Source organism: Danio aesculapii, chromosome 9 (genome assembly GCF_903798145.1).
Source record: "Danio aesculapii chromosome 9, fDanAes4.1, whole genome shotgun sequence".
NCBI lineage: Eukaryota > Metazoa > Chordata > Actinopteri > Cypriniformes > Danionidae > Danio > Danio aesculapii.
This window is the reverse complement of record NC_079443.1, coordinates 49,342,480-49,361,908: the sequence shown is the minus strand read 5'-3', so window position 1 is coordinate 49,361,908 and position 19,429 is coordinate 49,342,480. Positions and strand designations below refer to the sequence as shown.

At 34.6% G+C, this 19,429-nt stretch overlaps 1 protein-coding gene across 1 annotated transcript in view; it reads right to left on the bottom strand.

The window, feature by feature from the left end:
* Positions 1-19,429, bottom strand: part of LOC130235346 (keratin, type I cytoskeletal 18-like) — a 30,134-nt gene that overhangs the window by 8,421 nt on the left and 2,284 nt on the right. The window contains exons 3-6 of the mRNA XM_056465919.1: positions 15,673-15,829; positions 12,727-12,891; positions 10,479-10,604; positions 4,640-4,878 (exon numbers count right to left, since the gene is read on the bottom strand). Coding sequence (XP_056321894.1) covers positions 4,640-4,878; positions 10,479-10,604; positions 12,727-12,891; positions 15,673-15,829 — 687 coding nt within the window. The remainder of the gene's footprint in view (positions 1-4,639; positions 4,879-10,478; positions 10,605-12,726; positions 12,892-15,672; positions 15,830-19,429) is intronic.

Genomic DNA, 19,429 nt, shown 5'->3' with positions numbered 1-19,429 from the left:
AAAGCTAAATTATTATGAAACATGACAAAAGAGAGTGATAGAGATGTGTCACGTTATATTTTGAAGCTAAATTGTCAAAGAAAAGACAGCTAGGAATTAATAACAACCTCTGCATGAACAAATGACAGTTGAGCAGAGTGATTTGACATGATTCAGCAGTCTACTACACATGTTTGCTGACACATACGCATCAAATTTCACAATAAACAGGATAAATTAACAAAAGATGTAACTAAACATACTTTAAGCCTCTTCGGTGTGGAGATGAATAAATGTATAATTTAAAAATTTAGCATTTTGCTTCCTGAGGAGAGTTTGAAACATGTTTTTTGCTGTCGCTGCCCAGTAACGTAAACTATTTGGCTCTAGCGTCTTCAAAATAGTCCCACATATGTAGTAAGTGAAATACATGCTTAAAAATAACTAAGGGAGGAAATTTATCATTGTTGTTTCGCTAGAAAACATTGTTGCAAACGCAGAATGAGGCGTGCATATTAATGATTTTAGAGCTTTTTTATTATCTAAGAACTTGATGTCATGGCTGCTCATCAGGTCCGGATGAGCGACCCAAATTAGGCATGCATGTATATGCGGAGGGCATGGCCCGTGAGCAGTGGCGTAAAGTAACTAATTACAAATACTCAAATTACTGTAATTGAGTAGGTTTTCTCAGAAATTGTAATTTAGTAAGTAGTTTTAAAAATGTGTACTTTTACTTTCAATTGAGTACATTTTTTGTGCAGTATCGGTACTTTTACTCCACTACTTTTCTTCAACCTGCAGTCACTACTTTAGTTTTTCTTGTGTATGGAGATTAGAAAAATCAGTCCTGTGATTCCTGTACAATCAAATAAATCGCATCATAATGAACTACCTCAAGCCATGTGATTTATAATTGCAGCAAACCGTTTGGAAGCAATAAAGTGTCCAAGAAGATGTCCAAATCTTTACACACATTAACCCGGAGACTGTTTAGTTGCATGTCACTGATGAGAAGATGACAGATGTTTACTTTATAATGACCGAAATGGCCTTGAACACCCAGCAGGCACAAGACGTCAACATGATGTCAGATTAATGCTGTACCCTAACGTTGTGAGGACGTTGCATTTTGTTTGGAAATGAAAATCGGTTTGGCATCAGAAGTCAACTTCAGGCCGACACCAATGTCCAACGTCCTACCTAAAATCAACCAAATATCAATGTCTAATGATGTTACAGCTTGACATTGTGTGGACGTTACCACTATGATGTCTATCAGACGTTGGATTTTGGTTGCCATACCTGACGAATAAATTTATTTGTCTTCTGATTAGCCTGTTGTCCACCGGGTTTTACACTCGTGGAATTTACAAGAGAACTAGGAAACTGCGGTGTTAAGGCTCACAGTATGCCCATTTCCATATCCCGATCGTTTATATTCTACTATGCCTTGAAATACCCAGATTTTCATTATAGGGCACCTTTTAAAAGTGCAACATTCATGTACAAGGCACTGAAAAAGATGTGAGATGCGAGTGTAATGGTCAAGCATCTATCAAGCAGATGTTTAAATAGAAAAACTATGTAAAAGTAGCACATTGGAATGAAAAAATGCATTCTTTGTGAATGGATCCTAAGATTGAAATTACCAATGGCAGTAATCGGTTCTTCCTATAAGACGATGCTTCTGTTTATTATGCTCTTTGAAACTTTGCAATTTTTTAACATTTACAAAACAGCTGTAGTCTTCAAAAAAGCATAATAGTGACGCTTTAAGGTGTAAATTATCATTCACTGCCCATTCACTACCCATTCTCTGTCCACCTCTTTGTTTGTGGTGTTAAAGTGGTGTGTTTTACAGGACAGATGCTTGCTGGGACATGTTTCTCACAAGCCTGTAGGGAAAGAGTTTGTCCCGTGTGTTTGTTACTATAGCGTGACTGAAAGGTATGCTTTGTGCCTGCTAGATTTGCATGGGTAGCTCACAAGGGAATATGCTGTATGCAAACAACAATATTGTGGGATTTAAATACGTGACCTCGTAGTGCAGTTCCAAAATGATAGGAATAGTTCACTCAAATCCAAAGACTTTCTTTAATAGCCTCAACAGTTTCTGTCCCCATTGACGTTTTCATTAACAAAAATAATAGTCCAGCATTCAAAATGTCCCTTTTTTGTCTTGTCATTCAAGTTTGGAATGATGTGAGGGTTTAGTAAATAATGGCAACATTTTGGGGTGGACTATGCCTTTAACAAATATGCATTTAACATCTTCTTTTCAATTGATGGGAACTAACAAAATATTTTAACTAATAGCAGTATATATCTTATTTAAAACATTTAAATAGGAATTCGATTTTAAAAATAAAATTAAATGTAATCAGCTTTTGCATGAACATTTATTTCAATATTGTCAAACTTTTCAAAATATATCTATTTTTATGTAGCAAAACCATCTTGAATATTGACATATTACCCATATATCCCAATTACACTTTGTCAGTATTTCTTAAAATTGCTTTTTCCCCCCTAGTGTCAGAAATGTTTTATAATCTGAAGAACCAGATCCGTTTTTTAAACCTTTTGCGCAATGGGAAGATTCCATACATATTTGGAGAGTCAGATGTTATTTATTTTAAAGGGGTGGTCCACTACGATATAATATTTTACACCTTAGTTGATGTGTAATGTAGCTGTGCGAACATAAACAACATCTCTGAATGTAATACGCTCAAAGTTCAATGCAAAGGGAGACATTGGCCTTTACAGAGTTAGCTTTGCAAAGCCGACAGTGAACAAAGTGAGATCACAAGGCCTTTCGGTTACGTGCATTCACTTGGCACACACACCCTGTGAAGCTAAGGGGTGTGGCCAGAGCCACTGTAATGTTACAGCAGAGAAAGCTAAAATGCTGTCCAAACGCTGCTATTTCCACAGAGCTTCTTCTGTTTCTGTATTTGGGCTTCCAAAGGACACAACACAAAGAGAGACGTGCTTACAGTTTAATTTTAATTATGTTTCAGAGAATTATGTAAAATATATAGCTCTAGCATTTGACAAAGGACAGCATCCAGAATCTCTCCAGTTCAGTGTTGGATTCAGCTAAAACTCCTCAAACAGACAAAGCTGTGGATTATGAGCCACAACCTGTAAGTATTATTATTTGTTAAAATTGATCAATTGGTCACAGTTTCTAGCGTTAACGGTATGTTGTGGTGAGGACGTAAACAAGGATGTAAACAATGGGAAATGCTGTTTGGCACCGCTAACAATTTAGCTACAAAATGATATTTATTCGTCAAACCTCTGTAAACAGCTAACGCTGCTAACAGCTGCTCTGAGCTTCTGACTGGACCGTTTACACAGTGCAAAAGCGCGCGCTTGTAAAGCAGTGACATGGAGCACAGCACATTTTGCTGCTGCCTCTTGAGGGTGGGTCTTTCGGAGGAACTAGGAAATATGACAGTTGTTTTCATGTTAGTTGAGTAGCTCTATATAATCAAAGTAGAAATATAAAAAAATAACCAGATTTTCTACAAATGAAGCATGAGCACACATTGCTTTGCATCTTATAAACACAGCCAAGCCTTAAAAATACACTGTGGACCACCCCTTTAAATGTTACGTGATGACAATATTCAATATTCCTTTTTCCAATCACAAAAATGACAAACAGATGCTGTATTATTCATGACAGGCCAGTAGTTGGTGATGCCACTTTACAAAGAAACACTGCATATTTGTGCACATAAAGTGCTGGAATCCACCATTGTTGCAAAGCACTTGCGCAAAATTACTGTATATAAGACCAACCCCAATAAAAATGTTTACCTCTTCCCATTTCCCTTGGTCCTTGAAACGGAGTGTAAAGAGAAGGGCTTCAAATTTACCCCTAGGAAATGGGACAGCACTACATCACCTACACACGTCATTATATGTCTTCGTGAGCTCTTACTTCATATAACATCGACAATCGCAACTGCTGTAGTTATTCCAGTTACATTATTTGTTGGTATTTATCTTCAGGAAATCACTGAAGTCAACGATATCATGTTATCATAATGATAAATAAGCTCGTAGTTATGCTGTGTATTTACACCGTGGCCATATTCACCTATGTAAACACAAGAAAACAACATTAGCGTTATACCAAACACTGTGAAAAGGTCATTCTCAGCCACTAGACTATTCTGACAGGGTATTCGACTGTCATCGAGTGACAGAATGTTGTAGGACTACTATACAGGAGTTATTATTAGGGATAATAGATAGCCAAATGTAGCATTTTTAAAAATCGTTTATTCAAAAAGCGTGACCGTAAAATATGAACGTGGTTATGGATGTATTAAAACATATGCTTGTTTGTTGTAAAAATTCAAAATAATGCAAAAAAACTCCAAAAATTGTGCATCTCCTGACTCACGTGTGCAGCCATGTTGCTGCTGTAGCTGGTGTAATCTGAGAAATTTTCGTACCCCTTGGTTTCTAGTGTGGTCCTGAAAAATCTCAGTTTCAAGCGCTATCTATCCCTTCCCCTTCAAACTAAAGAAAATTGGGACACCCCTGCTCCCATGAATGCACATAACAAGGGGTAGGAGTAAGGAGAAGGCCTAAGGGGTAGAATTGGGATTGGGCCATATTCTGAACTCAGTCTTACCTGGTTTTATCCCCCTTGTCGTCAACCACTCCCTCCAGGAGACGATGATAGGTGTCTATCTCTGCTTCCAGTTTGGTCTTGAGGTTGAGCAGGGCCTCGTAATCAGCCGCCTGCTGCTCTACCTGCGCTCTCAGCTGTCCCAGCTCGGCCTCCAGCTGCATGATTCGAGAGTTGTGTCCACTCACCTCCTGACCGTAACGCACCTCCGTTTCATGCAGAGAATTCTCCAGCGATCGAATCTGCAGAGCACCAGGCAGAATGAAAAATTTGGACACAACTCAATTTAGTTCAAGCTCGCTTCACAATAATTATTGTTTCAAAGCAGCTTTATAAAAGGTGCACATTATTGCATTACAATCAAATTCGGAAATGTAAAGGTTATTAGGTAATTATAGGTTATTATCATAGGTCATGTATATGTGTTTAATGAACTGTATTTGTGTATTGGGTGTATGAGTTGTCCTTAAGTCCATCATCTCTTGACTGAAACTAACTTAGGGTGTGTTGGTAACACTTTACACTATGGGAAACAATCTTAAAGTACTAACAATACATTTATTCAAGTGTTCATTTATATTTGCTAACTTTAGTTAGTGAAAATTCTGTTGTTCATAGTTCATGGTAACTCACTTTGTAAAATATATCTGTTAATTAACAGTTTTTGTATTTTGTGTTGTCTGTTGAGTTGCATTATGGTATGTTTACTTTTGATGTTGAAAATTCAACTCTACCGTTTAACAAAGTGACTTTTATTGACATTTTAGTAGTTTGAAATAATATAATGTATGAAAAATAACATATACTGTATATAGAGAAATAAGTCTGTACACTCTCAGAAATAAAAATACACGAGTTGTCACTGGGGTGGTATCTTTTCAAAAGGTACACATTTGTACTGGAAGGGACCATATTGGTACCTTAAAAGTATATATTAGTATCTAAAACTTTTAAGAGGAACACTTTTGTACTTTGTAGGTACTAATATGTACCCTTGAGGTACTAATATGGATCTTTTAGGTACAAATTTGTACCTTTTGAAAAGGTACCAGGGCAGTGACAGATCACACACTTTTATTTCTGAGAGTGTACTGTAACAGAAAATGTACTGGAAGTTTATCACAAGGTTTTTGTAGCGTAATTAACAGCACCAACCCAGACAATATATCACTTTAAACTATTATGAATGTTAATATGGTCACTTTTTTTCTAACTTTTCAAGGTTAAATGTTGTTGGAAGAAAGCTCAATGTCCAACAATGCAACTCAAAAGCATATATAAATGGGGGAAAAAAAACATGAATCACAAAATACGGAAAACTACTAATTTACAGATATTTTTAGTGCGTTAACTAATGTTAACAAATACATTGTTGGATTTTAATAATGCATTAGTAAATGTTGAATCATGATTAATGAATGCTGTTCAAGCGTTGTTCATTATTAGTTCATGTTAGCAAATATATTAATTATGTATCCCATATTGTAAAGCAAGGCAAATTTGTTTTTATAGGAAATTTCAAACACTATGGTAATTCAAGACGACACAGTGGCTCAGTGGTTAGCACTGTCACCTCACAGCAAGAAAGTCGATGGTTTGAGTCCCGGCTGGGTTGAGTGGCATTTCTGTGTGGAGCTTGCATGTTCTCCCCGTGTTGGCGTGGGTTTCCTCCGGGTGCTCCGGTTTCCCCCACAGTCCATGTACTATCGGTGAATCGAATAACCTAATTGGCCATAGTCTATGAGTGTGAATGTGAGAGTGTATGGATGTTTCCCAGTACTGGACTGCAGCTGGAAGGGCATCCACTGTGTAAAACCTATGTTGGATAATTTGGCGGTTCAATCAGCTGTGATGACCCCTGATAAATAAAGGGACTAAGCCAAAGGGACATGAATGAATGGTAATTCAAAGTGCTGTACATAAACAAGAAGACTAAAAGAATCATGAAATAATATAAGACAACAGAAAATTCAAATGAATTAAAACTGATTACAAGTGTGTCAAAACAGGTTTAAAAGGAACAAAAAATGGAAACAAAGACACACATGGTGCAATCTGTCATACGTAGCACAGTGATCCTTTGATAAATATAAAAGGTAAAGTGTTTCTGGTGTTTTCACACTTGGCAGGTTTGGTTTGAATCAGACTCTGGTGTTATTGCTTTGATAGTGCCGTTCATTTATATGAACAAGCACTGCCATCTGAATCTGCACACACGAAACAAACAGATCAAGACCACTGGGTCTTGGTCTACTTCCAAAACAAACTCTTGTGTGTTTTGACTTTGGCAGTATGCCTGAAATTCTGTTTCACGGTATGCAAGAAAGAAAAAACGCACAAAAGCAAGCACATCAATCTAAAATGGATGCTTAGCCAAACAACAAGAAGTACAAAAATAATACATACATAGGGGTGGCAACACCAAAGCTCCGAATATATGAATTTATTAACGGCTATCACAAAGTGTGTGACTGGCTCTTAATCAGACAATATTGATCACAAAGTGTTTAAACTCCCCTGTATCACATTTGGCCAATATTTATCCGCTCGTTAAGTCGTGACGTATGAAATACTGTTTTCGGGTCCAAGGCGCTACTCAATTGGATTTAGAAAATATTCGTTTATGGCCACTTTTTAGTCCTATCACACATTAAAGTGAATTTTATATGCAACCAGAGTGTTCACATCAGTCTCTGGATTTGCTGCATCACAAATAACAAAATGTTAACAATTTCAAAAAATGAATCACCTTCTGTCTCTTGGATAGCCAGAATAATATAATATATATAGAATATATTAGCGGTCATGATTTTCAAAAGTATTACATCACTTTGTAAACGTTTATTATTACCATTTGATGAGTCTCCTCATACAGTTTGATATAGCGCTTGGACTAGGAAGCCGTTTCACTTGACGTCACTCTTAACAAGCGGATAGGTATAATACCACAGGGAACAATTTTTTCCTATGTTACAGTATATTCCGTCACACCCCCCAACCCTAGTTTGATTGAAATATGAGTGAAACACAGACCAACCTATTTAAATTAACCAAAAACTGGGCATGATGTCATAAGACGTTACCATAGTAGGACAGAATGCTCTAGTATGGCTATTTTTCTTAACTATAATGGTGATGTTGCTCATTACAGTGAAGTATAGGCATCAGAAACTGCACTTAAGCTTCTCATCAGATTTTCCATCCAATCAAAATGTTAATCTGAATCTGAAGCACCCTGTCCTATACGCTAAATGGTAAACCTGGAACTGAAATCAGCCGCTTGTTTGCACTAACGCAGCAGTACTATCTCTGTCTATTATACTGTAAGTTTTTAAATGCTGCTTTACTCAAAAGCTCATTTTCAACAGCTTTGTCCAGGGTTGTGATGTATAAACAAAACATTATTGGCTATTTAAAAGCAACCTGCATTTTTTTCTGTTTTAGTGGACAGTGTCAACACACTGAACAATGCTGCGTATTTCAAGGCACTTTAAGGGGACTTTTAAAGCTTAAAATGAATTTTGCGGCAACAGCTAATCGTTATTAATCGCATCCAAAAACACAATGCTCAATTTGTACTAACAGGGCCCAAAGTGTGCCAAGAAAATATCCCCCACACCATTTCACTACCACCACCAGCCTGAACCGTTGATATAAGGCAGGATGTGTCTATGCTTTTATGTTGTTGATGCCAAATTCTGACCCTACTATCTGAATCGAGACTCATCAGACCAGGCAACGTTTTCAAATGTTCTATTGTCCAATTTTGGTGAGCCTGTGCCAATTGTAGCCTCAGTTTCTTGTTCTAAGCTGACAGGAGTGGCACCTGCTGTGGTCTTCTGCTGCTGTAGCCCACCTGCCTCAAGGTTGAACATGTTGTGCATTCAGAGATGCTCTTCTGCATACCTCGGTTGTAACGAGTGGTTATTGGAGTGTTAGTGTCTATCAGCTCAAACCAGTCTGGCCATTCTCCTCTGACCTCTGTGACTGTTTTTATTCCTTTTTGCTTTCAAGCATGGCGTTTCATAGATTATTATTATTTTAAAATGTAGAAAATAGTAATAATAATGAATGTGTAGTTGTGTACAGTTTTCACTTGTTTCACTGCAGTAATTTCTAAAGTCCAAAAATCTTGACAAAGTACTAAAACAGCTTCTGTTTTCTCATGAGTGAAAACACCTGGGTGCACAGCAATAATGCGTAATTTCAGATGACAGATGTGACCGTTGAATATTTTGTGCAATCACACATCAAGTGATCAAAAATGAAAGGCATCAAGCACTTGAATGGATTCATAACCATAACCATAATAGTAATAATAATAATAATAATAATAAAAACAATATTATTCATCTTAAATGAATAATATATTGTGGAGACATATAAATTAAGATGTTTTAAAAATTTATAATATGTAATATGTGTATGTGTGTGTGTGTGTGTGTGTGTGTGTGTTTATATATATATATATATATATATATATATATATATATATATATATATATATATAAATACATATTATATATATTACATATTATAATATTATAAATAAAAAAATATATAATTATATATATATATATATGTATGTATGTGTATATATGTATTTATCTGTATATATGTATTTATGTGTGTGTGTATATATATAAATACATACATACATACATACATACATACATACATACATACATACATACATACATACATACATACATACATACATATACATATATATATATATATATATATATATATATACATACATGCATACATACATACATACATACATACATACATACATATACATATATATATGTACACACATACATTCACACACATATAAATATATATATATATATATATATGTATGTGCGTGCGTGTGTATATATATATATATATATATATATATATATTTATATGTGTGTGAATGTATGTGTGTACATATATATATATATGTATATGTATGTATGTATGTATGTATGTATGTATGTATGTATGTATGTATGTATGTATGTATGTATGTATGTATGTATGCATGTATGTATATATATATATATATATATATATATATATATATATATGTATGTATGTATGTATGTATGTATGTATGTATGTATGTATATGTTTATATATATGTATATATATGTACACACACTCAAAAAATGACTTTTGCTGTTTGTTCAAACTACTTATTTAAAATGAATTGAAACAACACAATTCTTACACGTGTTTTTTTTTAAAAAACGATAAAATTAACTTAATAGATTTGTGTTGGGACAACATGAAGGAATTGTTGGCATCCCAGCATTTTTAGCAGTGTATTAAATTGTGTAAAAGGCCATAAAATTTTGCAATCATTTTTGTGCTTCAATTTAACGTTTTGAAACAAAAGCATCAGCTTAAATGCTAAATAAAACTTTCCATGCACAAATGGTAATTGTTTTTAAAAAAGCTAAATATATTAGCATTACAGCAGATCCTTTCATTTGAGAAGTTTTAGGTTTGTTTTACATTTGTTATTTTTGTGCTAAATCATAAAGTTCTGGGATTTATTTTTGTGCAGGACTGAGCTTCAACCAAGTCTAAAAAATTATCTTGACAAAAACATCTCGACAAACCACCATATGAAGACAACATCTGCTTTCCCATGGTTTAAAAAACACCTGGCCTCACAGTAATAATGCGCAAATGCAGATGACAAGCATGCACAAAGACAGGCGCTGAACATTTTGTGCAGTCTCATAATCATCAGAGCGATGCACATGTCTGACGGGTGTGAATGCTGACTGTGTAGAATGCAGAAGGATTTATCAAGCAGATAATTAGTGTTATTTGTGTACCGTACCATGTTGTGCAGAGCCTGCAGGTCAATTTCTAGAGATTGTTTCTGCCTGCGTAGTTCGTTCAGCTCTGACTTTCCTGCTTGCAGAGCTTCTGTGTTCTGAGTCACTTCAGCCGTGATGTTGTCAAACTGGATAAATAGAGGAACAAGAGACTCGGGTCACATGATTATATAGTGGTGCCTTATAATAATGAACAAAGGGCACTTTCTCATAAGGTACAAAAACGGGTTACAACTCAAGAAAATTCAGAGAATGAAGGTGCTTAACCTTAATGTTTTAGAAGGTGACATTTTAATTTAAGATCTTTAAGGATCTAGATTTTGGACAGATTTGTAGATGTTTGTTATTTTGTAACTATATACACTGTATATAAAAGAATGATGTAATAATATATTATATTTATTAAATAGACTTAATTTATATGTCAAATATATTGCATCAAAAAATACACATGCACATGTAGTGTATATAAATATATGATGTATTAATATATGTATTAAATCTAATATTTAGACGTAAAGTATAAATTGCATAAAAATATTCAGTTGAAGTCAGAATTATTAGCCCCCGTTTATTTTTTCTCCCAATTTCTGTTTAGCGAAGAGAAGATTTTTTCAGCACATTTCTAAACATAATAGTTTTAATAACTCATTTCTAATAACTGATTTATTTTATCTTTGCCATGATGACAGTAAATAATATTTGACTAGATATTTTTCAACACACTTCTATTCAGCTTAAAGTGACATTTAAAGGCGTAACTAGGTTAATTAGGTTAACTAGGTAGGTCTAATATTTATATGTAAAAATATACTGCATCAAAAACACATATGCTGTATAAGTTATTAATATATTTTATTTATTAAATTAACCTAATATATGTAACATATTTCATTATATATATATATATATATATATATATATATATATATATATATATATATATATATATATATATATAAATATATATATATATATATATATATATATATATATATATATATAAATAAATAAATAAATAAATGTATGTAAAATTATATTACATCAAAAATATACATATGCACATAAACTGTACATACATGTATTTTGTATTAATATAGTATATTTAATAAATTAATCTAATATTTATATGTAAAAATAAATTGCATTAAAAACTATATGTTTGTATTGTTAGATATACATATAGATATGTATGTATGGGTGCATATACTGTATATACATGTATTATGTATTAATATAATGTTTATTAAATTAATGTGATATGTGTAAAATATATATTGCATCAAAATATTTACATATATACATATACTGTATATAAATGTATGATGTATTAATATATTATTTTTTATTAATCTAAGCTTAAGAGGTTATTTATATGTAAAGAAATGTATTGCATCAAAAAACAAACATATGTACATATACTGTAGATAAATGTATTATGTGATATATGTATTAATGTGTTGTTTATATGTAAAAGTTAAATTACATAAAATGTGTACTGGTATACATATATATGCTATATAAATCTATTATAAAGTATAATAATAAAGTATATTTATTGAATTAATGCAATATTTATATGTAAAATATATATATATATAGCATGAAAAAGCTTTGTGATATATGTGCCATTAAGAAATTATACTTGTTTGTGTGTGTATATTATAAATGATATACATAATAATAAATATATAATATAGATACAAATCATTTCAATTAAAAATATCAAAAGATAAAATATAATGAAAAATATAATAAATAACATCTAAAACAACTTTTAAAACAATCTCAATATGTTTTCTAATGTAATTTTTCTTCTATCTATCTATCTATCTATCTATCTATCTATCTATCTATCTATCTATCTATCTATCTATCTATCTGTCTGTCTGTCTGTCTGTCTGTCTGTCTGTCTGTCTGTCTGTCTGTCTGTCTGTCTGTCTGTCTGTCTGTCTGTCTGTCTGTCTGTCTGTCTGTCTGTCTGTCTATCTATCTATCTATCTATCTATCTATCTATCTATCTATCTAGGTGTGTAAAATAATTGAAATAAAAAAATTCATATTATTTCTCAAAAACATAACAATTAAACTAAACCAGAATGTGTGTGAGAGCAAAAGTTTGCTTAGAGATCAATGCCATTGCAAACAGGCCAAAACGTCCAAGTAATATAGCCTCGATTAATAAAAAGGGGCACCAAAGTGCACTGTATTGCTGGAAAAACATTTAAAAAAATATGAAATATGACTGACTTTGTTTTTATACCAGGCTTCGGTGTCCTCACGGCTCTTCTGGGCGGCTCGCTCATACTGCTGGCGAATATTATTAATGGTATCATTGAGATCTGCAGTGTTTTTGTTCTCCATCTGCACATTGACTTGAGAGTCGTTGATCTGGCTCATCAGGTTGGCCACATCCTGTAAAATAAAATGTAAATGACTTTATTTATGGATTAAAGTAACAGGATCTGGCAACCGAGCAGCGGCTACTAGAGAGCTCAGTTTGTTTAACACTTGCCCTAAAGCATGGAAAACCTGGTAGGTGGGTGGGAGGATTTGTTGACAGGAGCTCAAATAATAGGTTTAAGGTGACCGCCCACTTTTTTAGCACTTAGTGAGGGAACTATTATGCTTAAATATTTTCCCCATAGGCATTAAAAAAAGAGTAGCCTATGCCTAGACAAAATTTGAAGTTGACCAGAAAGTATGACGTGGTTTGAATAGCTTGAAGTATTGATTAATGCTTTTGAAGCTTATACAGTCTATCATGGAAAAACAAAACAAATGCCAAGACATTTTAGCAAGTTGTTAGCATACTGTATCTTAATTTCAGATTTTAACACGTTAGCATGTTTTTAAATGTTGCTGACACGTTTTAATGCATTTTTAGCATAGCATGTTAGCTTGTTTTAACATTTTTAAATCAAGCTTTTTTAAGCTGTAAAGCTTAATCTATCAAGAACAAATCACACAGATGCTAACACATTTTAGCAAGTTGTTAGCATATTGTATGTTAATTTCAGATTGTAACACATTGTTAACATGTTTAAGAATGTTGCTAGAATGTTTTTAGAATTTTACATTTTTAATGCATTGTTAGCATAGCATGTAAACTTGTTTTAACAAGTTATAACAGATTCATAACATGCTCATGTTGTTAACACGTTTTAACAAGTTTCTAGCCTCTTTATAATAATTCAAAAAGTTGCTAACATGTTTTAGACTAGTTTATAAGCCTAAGCATATTTAAACAATTTGTTAGCATGTTCTAACATGTTTTAGCTTTGTTGTTAGCATGTTAAAGAAACTTGCTATCATTATTTAATGCATTTGTACATGTTGCTAACATGTAGCAATTGTGCAATTAACATTTTAGCAAGTTGTTAATATGTTCTAACTTTTACTAGCATGTCTGTGATGTATTAACTTATAACCAGCATATGAAATTTTAGCAAGGTGCTAACATATTTCAAGGAGTGTTGTTTGAAATGTTCTAATGTTGAAGATTCAGCTGTGAAGTTAACGAAGTGACTTTTATTGACCTTTTAATAATTTTGAAGCTATGTATTGTATGTAAACAGAAAAGTCTGTAAACAGAAAAAGTACTGGCAGTTAATTAGCAGTTTTTGTACCCTAATTAGCAACAACAACTCATGCATTGTATCACTTCAAACTATAAAAAATGTCAATAAAAGTCACCTTTTCAAATTGTCAACATCAAAAGTTGTTGCAGAAAACATCAAGACCACATAATGCAATCCAAAAACATAAATAAATGAAAGAAAAACCACAAATAACAAAATACAGAAAATACGGATATTTAATGCGGATATTTTAGAGACTGTATATGGGATATAAAGGTACAAATGAATTTACAAATTGTTTTAATATAAAAGTCTTTGTGAAGAGTCCATGATTAGTTGATTTACTGACTGATTAGTGAATCGTGAAATCACTGATTAATGATTTCTTCATCATAAGTTATAGAAAAAGTCGAAAAAATTGGCACACTGCCACTTTAGCTTTTAAATGACTAATTTAATCGTCTAATTAAATTAGCCTTTTGAGAGCTAAAGAGGCAGTACGTGTGCCGAATTATTATTATTTTTAATTAAATTCAATTCACCTTTATTTTACAATGTAGATTGTGTCAAAGCAGCTTCACATAAAAAATCATAGTAAATTGAAACAGTGTAGTTAATTTTCCAAAGTTTAAGTTCAGTTCAGTTTAGCTCAGTTCAGTGTGGTTTAATAATCACTACTGAGAGTTCAAACGCTGAAGGGCAATCCATCGATGCACAGCTCTACAGATCCTGAACCATGCAAGCTAGTGGCGACAGCGGCGAGGGAAAAACTTCACCAATTGGTGAAGAAAAAAACCTCGAGAGAACCAGGCTCAGATAGGCACTACCATTTCACCACTGGCCAAACATTTTGTGCAGTTGTTTTACTGTTTCTTTTGTGTTTGGCTTGATTGAGCACCTGCCTTTAAAGGGCCAATGAAGTGCTTTGAAATGTGCAGTTTTTTTATTCGATGTTTGATGTAATCTCAACCGGATAAGAGGGCGAGGATATACTGTAGCTCCTCCCCTTAAAAAACAGCCAATAACATTTTGTTTTATCACCACTCTGTCAGCGACAATGGTTGAGCTCAAGTGCATAAAATGTGAAGCGTCTTGAAGGGGCGGGGCATGTCAGATACTAGAAAGCATTTGATTGGTCACGATTTGATGAGAAACTGAAGAATAAGGGTGACATAAATAAAACCGTTGATCCATTTAAACGGTAGTGACAAATATATATATATATATATATAAATATTTATATATATATATATATATATATATATATATATATATATATATATATACATACTAATATCTAAAAAAAACTTTATTTTCATTTATTGTACCTTTTAAGATTTTTTTTTTTAGATGTGTGCACACAGATGCTTTCATTATATGTTATCACAGCAGGTCTTGTCTGGAGAACATTAGTTATTATTATTATTATTTTACTTCCGTGACCAAATCCTTGACTATTACTGTTGCACTCTATTAACTATTAACTGCTTGTGGCTGGAGGGCTGTTTGTGCTTCAACAATGAGTCAAACACAGATCACAGCAGCTACCGAGAGCATGAATACACTATAGTACTTTACAGGTTTGTGGTGTAAACAGTGTGTTTAAGGCGTGCACCTCCTCGTGGCTCTTCTTCAGGAAGGCCAGCTCTTCTCTCATAGACTCGATCTGGCCCTCCAGCTGCATGCGGCCCATGTAAGTGTCGTCCAGCATCTTGCGGAGACGCGCCAAATCCTGCTCCACCCCTTGCCGCATGGCCTGCTCCGACTCAAACCTGCCCAGACGAAACCCTTTTCATTAGCATACTTCATTTACAAGCCGGATGTCGTGTACTTTTGTGTGCTGTTGGGGAAATTGAAAATGGGCACATTGACTACCTTTTCGTTATGTTGGTGGCTGTTTTTTGTCATTCTGCTACATGTGTGGACATACAGAGGAATGTCGTGTCTCGCAGGACAACGGTGCTACATAAATAGTTATAAATACAAACACAAGACTGGACATGAGCTTGTTTTAAAAAACCTATGCATAACTAGCATATACAATAAGATACTTATCTATACACAAGACTACTATACAAGTACTTTTACATGGGACTGAACACTGTTGTGCGGGATATTGTGCAAGAGAGGTACTAAAAGTTGAATATTGTGCAAAAGAGGTATTTAAGGTTGAATATTGTGCAAAAGAGTTATTTAAAGTTGAAACAATCAGCGCAACACACATTGACGTACATTATAATGACATGTTTTGATTGCAAAGCCTTGACACTATTTAATCATGCATTCTTGATTGTTAGTAGTTTTCCTTGTTGATCATCAGTTGACAGCATTAATCCTTTAGATAGGCCTGTGCAAAAAAGTGTCTAGCTTTTATGTGGAATTCTATGGAGTAAAACAGCAAATTATAGCAACCCAGGCTCGTTCTGAAAACTTACCTCCATATACATTTCTGGAGAGTGCCAAATACGTCCCAGGAACTATATTTTTTTTTGCAGTTTTTGTTTTCGCGAATCCACCAGAGGTCGCTGGTGAATCAGATATCCGATTTCTCTCGCAGGTGCCATTCGCGCCTGTCGTTCTCGCTTAAATCCAACAGAGGCCGTTGGTGAATCATCTCGGATTTCTCTTGCAGGTGCCATTCGCGCCTGCCATTCTCGCTTAAATCCACCAGAGGCCGCTGGTGAATCAAATCTCAGATTTCTCGCAGGTGCCATTCGCGCCTGCTGTGCTCGCTTAAATCCAACAGAGGCCGCTGGTGAATCATCTCAGATTTCTCTCGCAGGTGCCATTCGCGCCTGCTGTTCTTGCTTAAATCCACCAGAGGCCGCTGGTGAATCAGATCTCAGATTTCTCTCGCAGGTGCCATTTGCGCCTGTCGTTCTCGCTTAAATCCAACAGAGGCCGCTGGTGAATCATCTCGGATTTCTCTTGCAGGTGCCATTCGCGCCTGCCATTCTCGCTTAAATCCACCAGAGGCCGCTGGTGAATCAAATCTCAGATTTCTCTCGCAGGTGCCATTCGCGCCTGCTGTGCTCGCTTAAATCCAACAGAGGCCGCTGGTGAATCATCTCAGATTTCTCTCGCAGGTGCCATTCGCGCCTGCTGTTCTTGCTTAAATCCACCAGAGGCCGCTGGTGAATCAGATCTCAGATTTCTCTCGCAGGTTCCATTCACGCCTGCCGTTCTCGCGCAAATCCACCAGAGGCCGCTGTTGACTGTCTGACTGACTGACTGACTGCCTGACTGACTGACTGATCGACTCACCCACCTTCCTTGTAATGACCACCACCCTCCCTATCGTTAAGCCACCTCTAGAGGGCAACAGCATATAAGTTGCTTAGTAATTTTGTAGTTTTCCATCCAGAGCCTCATAGTGTTGGCCGGTGTGTAACAGGTTATCTTGTGTTACCTCATGCTCGAGACAGCTATGAACAGCAGACTCTAGTTATAAGAAAGATAAAGTTTATTTCGTTTCCCCGTTTATATCAAGCGGAACGAGGTATGTTTGTTTTATGTTTGTTTGTATATTAGTGTTTTTGATGTTATTTATTGAACTTTGCATTCTTATACACGTTATGCTCCATATATGGTTTATATTGTGAATGTGTATATATTATGCTTCACGTTCATATGATTGTTTACACTGTGTTTTTTTTTGGTTTTGTGTAGTTTTACGGTGCAATGGGCAACACGGTGACAAGAAATAAGTGAAGCATATGCAGTGTTTCATACAGTCGCAAAGGTTTATGGCTTCTGGTCAAATAAATCACAGTGCAAGCATCAGTGAAATCTATCTGTCTCCTTCTTTAATGCCATGGGGCGGCTACAGTAAAGCTCGCTGTCATTGGAGGCTTTCATTGCATCGCACTGCTGCTTCATTGAGTGTGTAACCCAACCAATAGTGTTTTTTTACCACGTTTTCAGATTTTACCACATTCTCACCCTGTTATTTACTTGTTTACTTTATTTTTTGGCTTGCGTTTTTGTCTTACCTGCTAACTGAAATCGTTCTTCAACGGACTCGAACCCCATCGTCGTGGTCAACTCCTCTCTGTGTCTCAAGTCTGTCTACGTACATGGCGAGCTAACTGGACAAACTGGTAATAGCGGGAAAGCTGTTCATACCGAGGTAAGCGCTCAGCTGGTAAGCATGTCATACCGCCCCGTAGCGTTTGTTTTAAAGACTAAAAAAAGTTCATTTTTCAGCCATACTTACTCCTGGCTACATAATTCGTGATCTCCAGAAATGTATGTAAGGTTACATTTTCAGAATGAGCCTATGTTGAATTATAGTCTGAGTGCATAAATACACTTACTATGTTTACTATGTTCTGAGAGCTAAGGTGTTTTTTTTTTTTGTATTTTCTCAAACATATCAAGATAAGTCTGCAGAGGCCTCTTTTACACTCGCACACATTTACACACACTCACTATACTCCATATAACTCAATATTAAAGCCAGAACTAACTTTTTTGCACTGTAACTGATGATCAACAGTAAAAATGACACATTTGACCTCTTTCCAACAGGGAAAACCTCCAACAATCAAGAATGCATGATTATTTGGTGTCACAGCTTTGCAATCAAAACATTATGATGTCATTATAATGAAAGTAAATGATGCAAAAACAGCTGCCAACATAACGAGAGGATAGTAAATTTGCTCAGAGTGCATTGTTAGGTTTTTGAAAAGTTCCAACGCATTTTCTCTTAAATATGTGTCTAAATAAGATTTGTCGCCAAAAATCATTTCATTTGCTGAAACACAGAGAAAGTTGTGGCCAAGATATGGCTCAAAATCACCCCAGAGACAATGAAAAGCATCCCCAACAGCACACAAGGGTTAATGCATGAGCTGCACATTATACCGTTTCAGCATCGATATCGCTATGTAATCATTCGCAATAGTCACATCGCAGGATTTGCCACGTTGAGTCAGTATTATAATTTATCATTTGCATGTGTTTTTGAGGCCTGTGACTGTATGAGAATTTTAAAAGCATTGAGGCATGAGCAATTGTTACTTTAATGTCGTTTAATTTTATTTAATTATTTTAGTTTTTCCTATTCAGTTATTCTGTATCTGAATATTGGACTTGTATAATGTTTATTTCAATTGTAACTCTTCTTATTGTATTTATTAGTTTGTTTATTATATTTAATGCATCATTCACTCCCCTACAGAATCATCCCTATCAATCTAAAATGAGAAATTCAATTAAAATGGAGATATTTTAAAATCAACTGGGGAAATTGTATTCATATTTCAATATATAATTGCAGAATAACAAAGTATTGCAATGATTGATTTTTCTGATATCGTGCAGCCCTAATGCATATTGAACATATAAGTTTGTGAATATTCATAAAG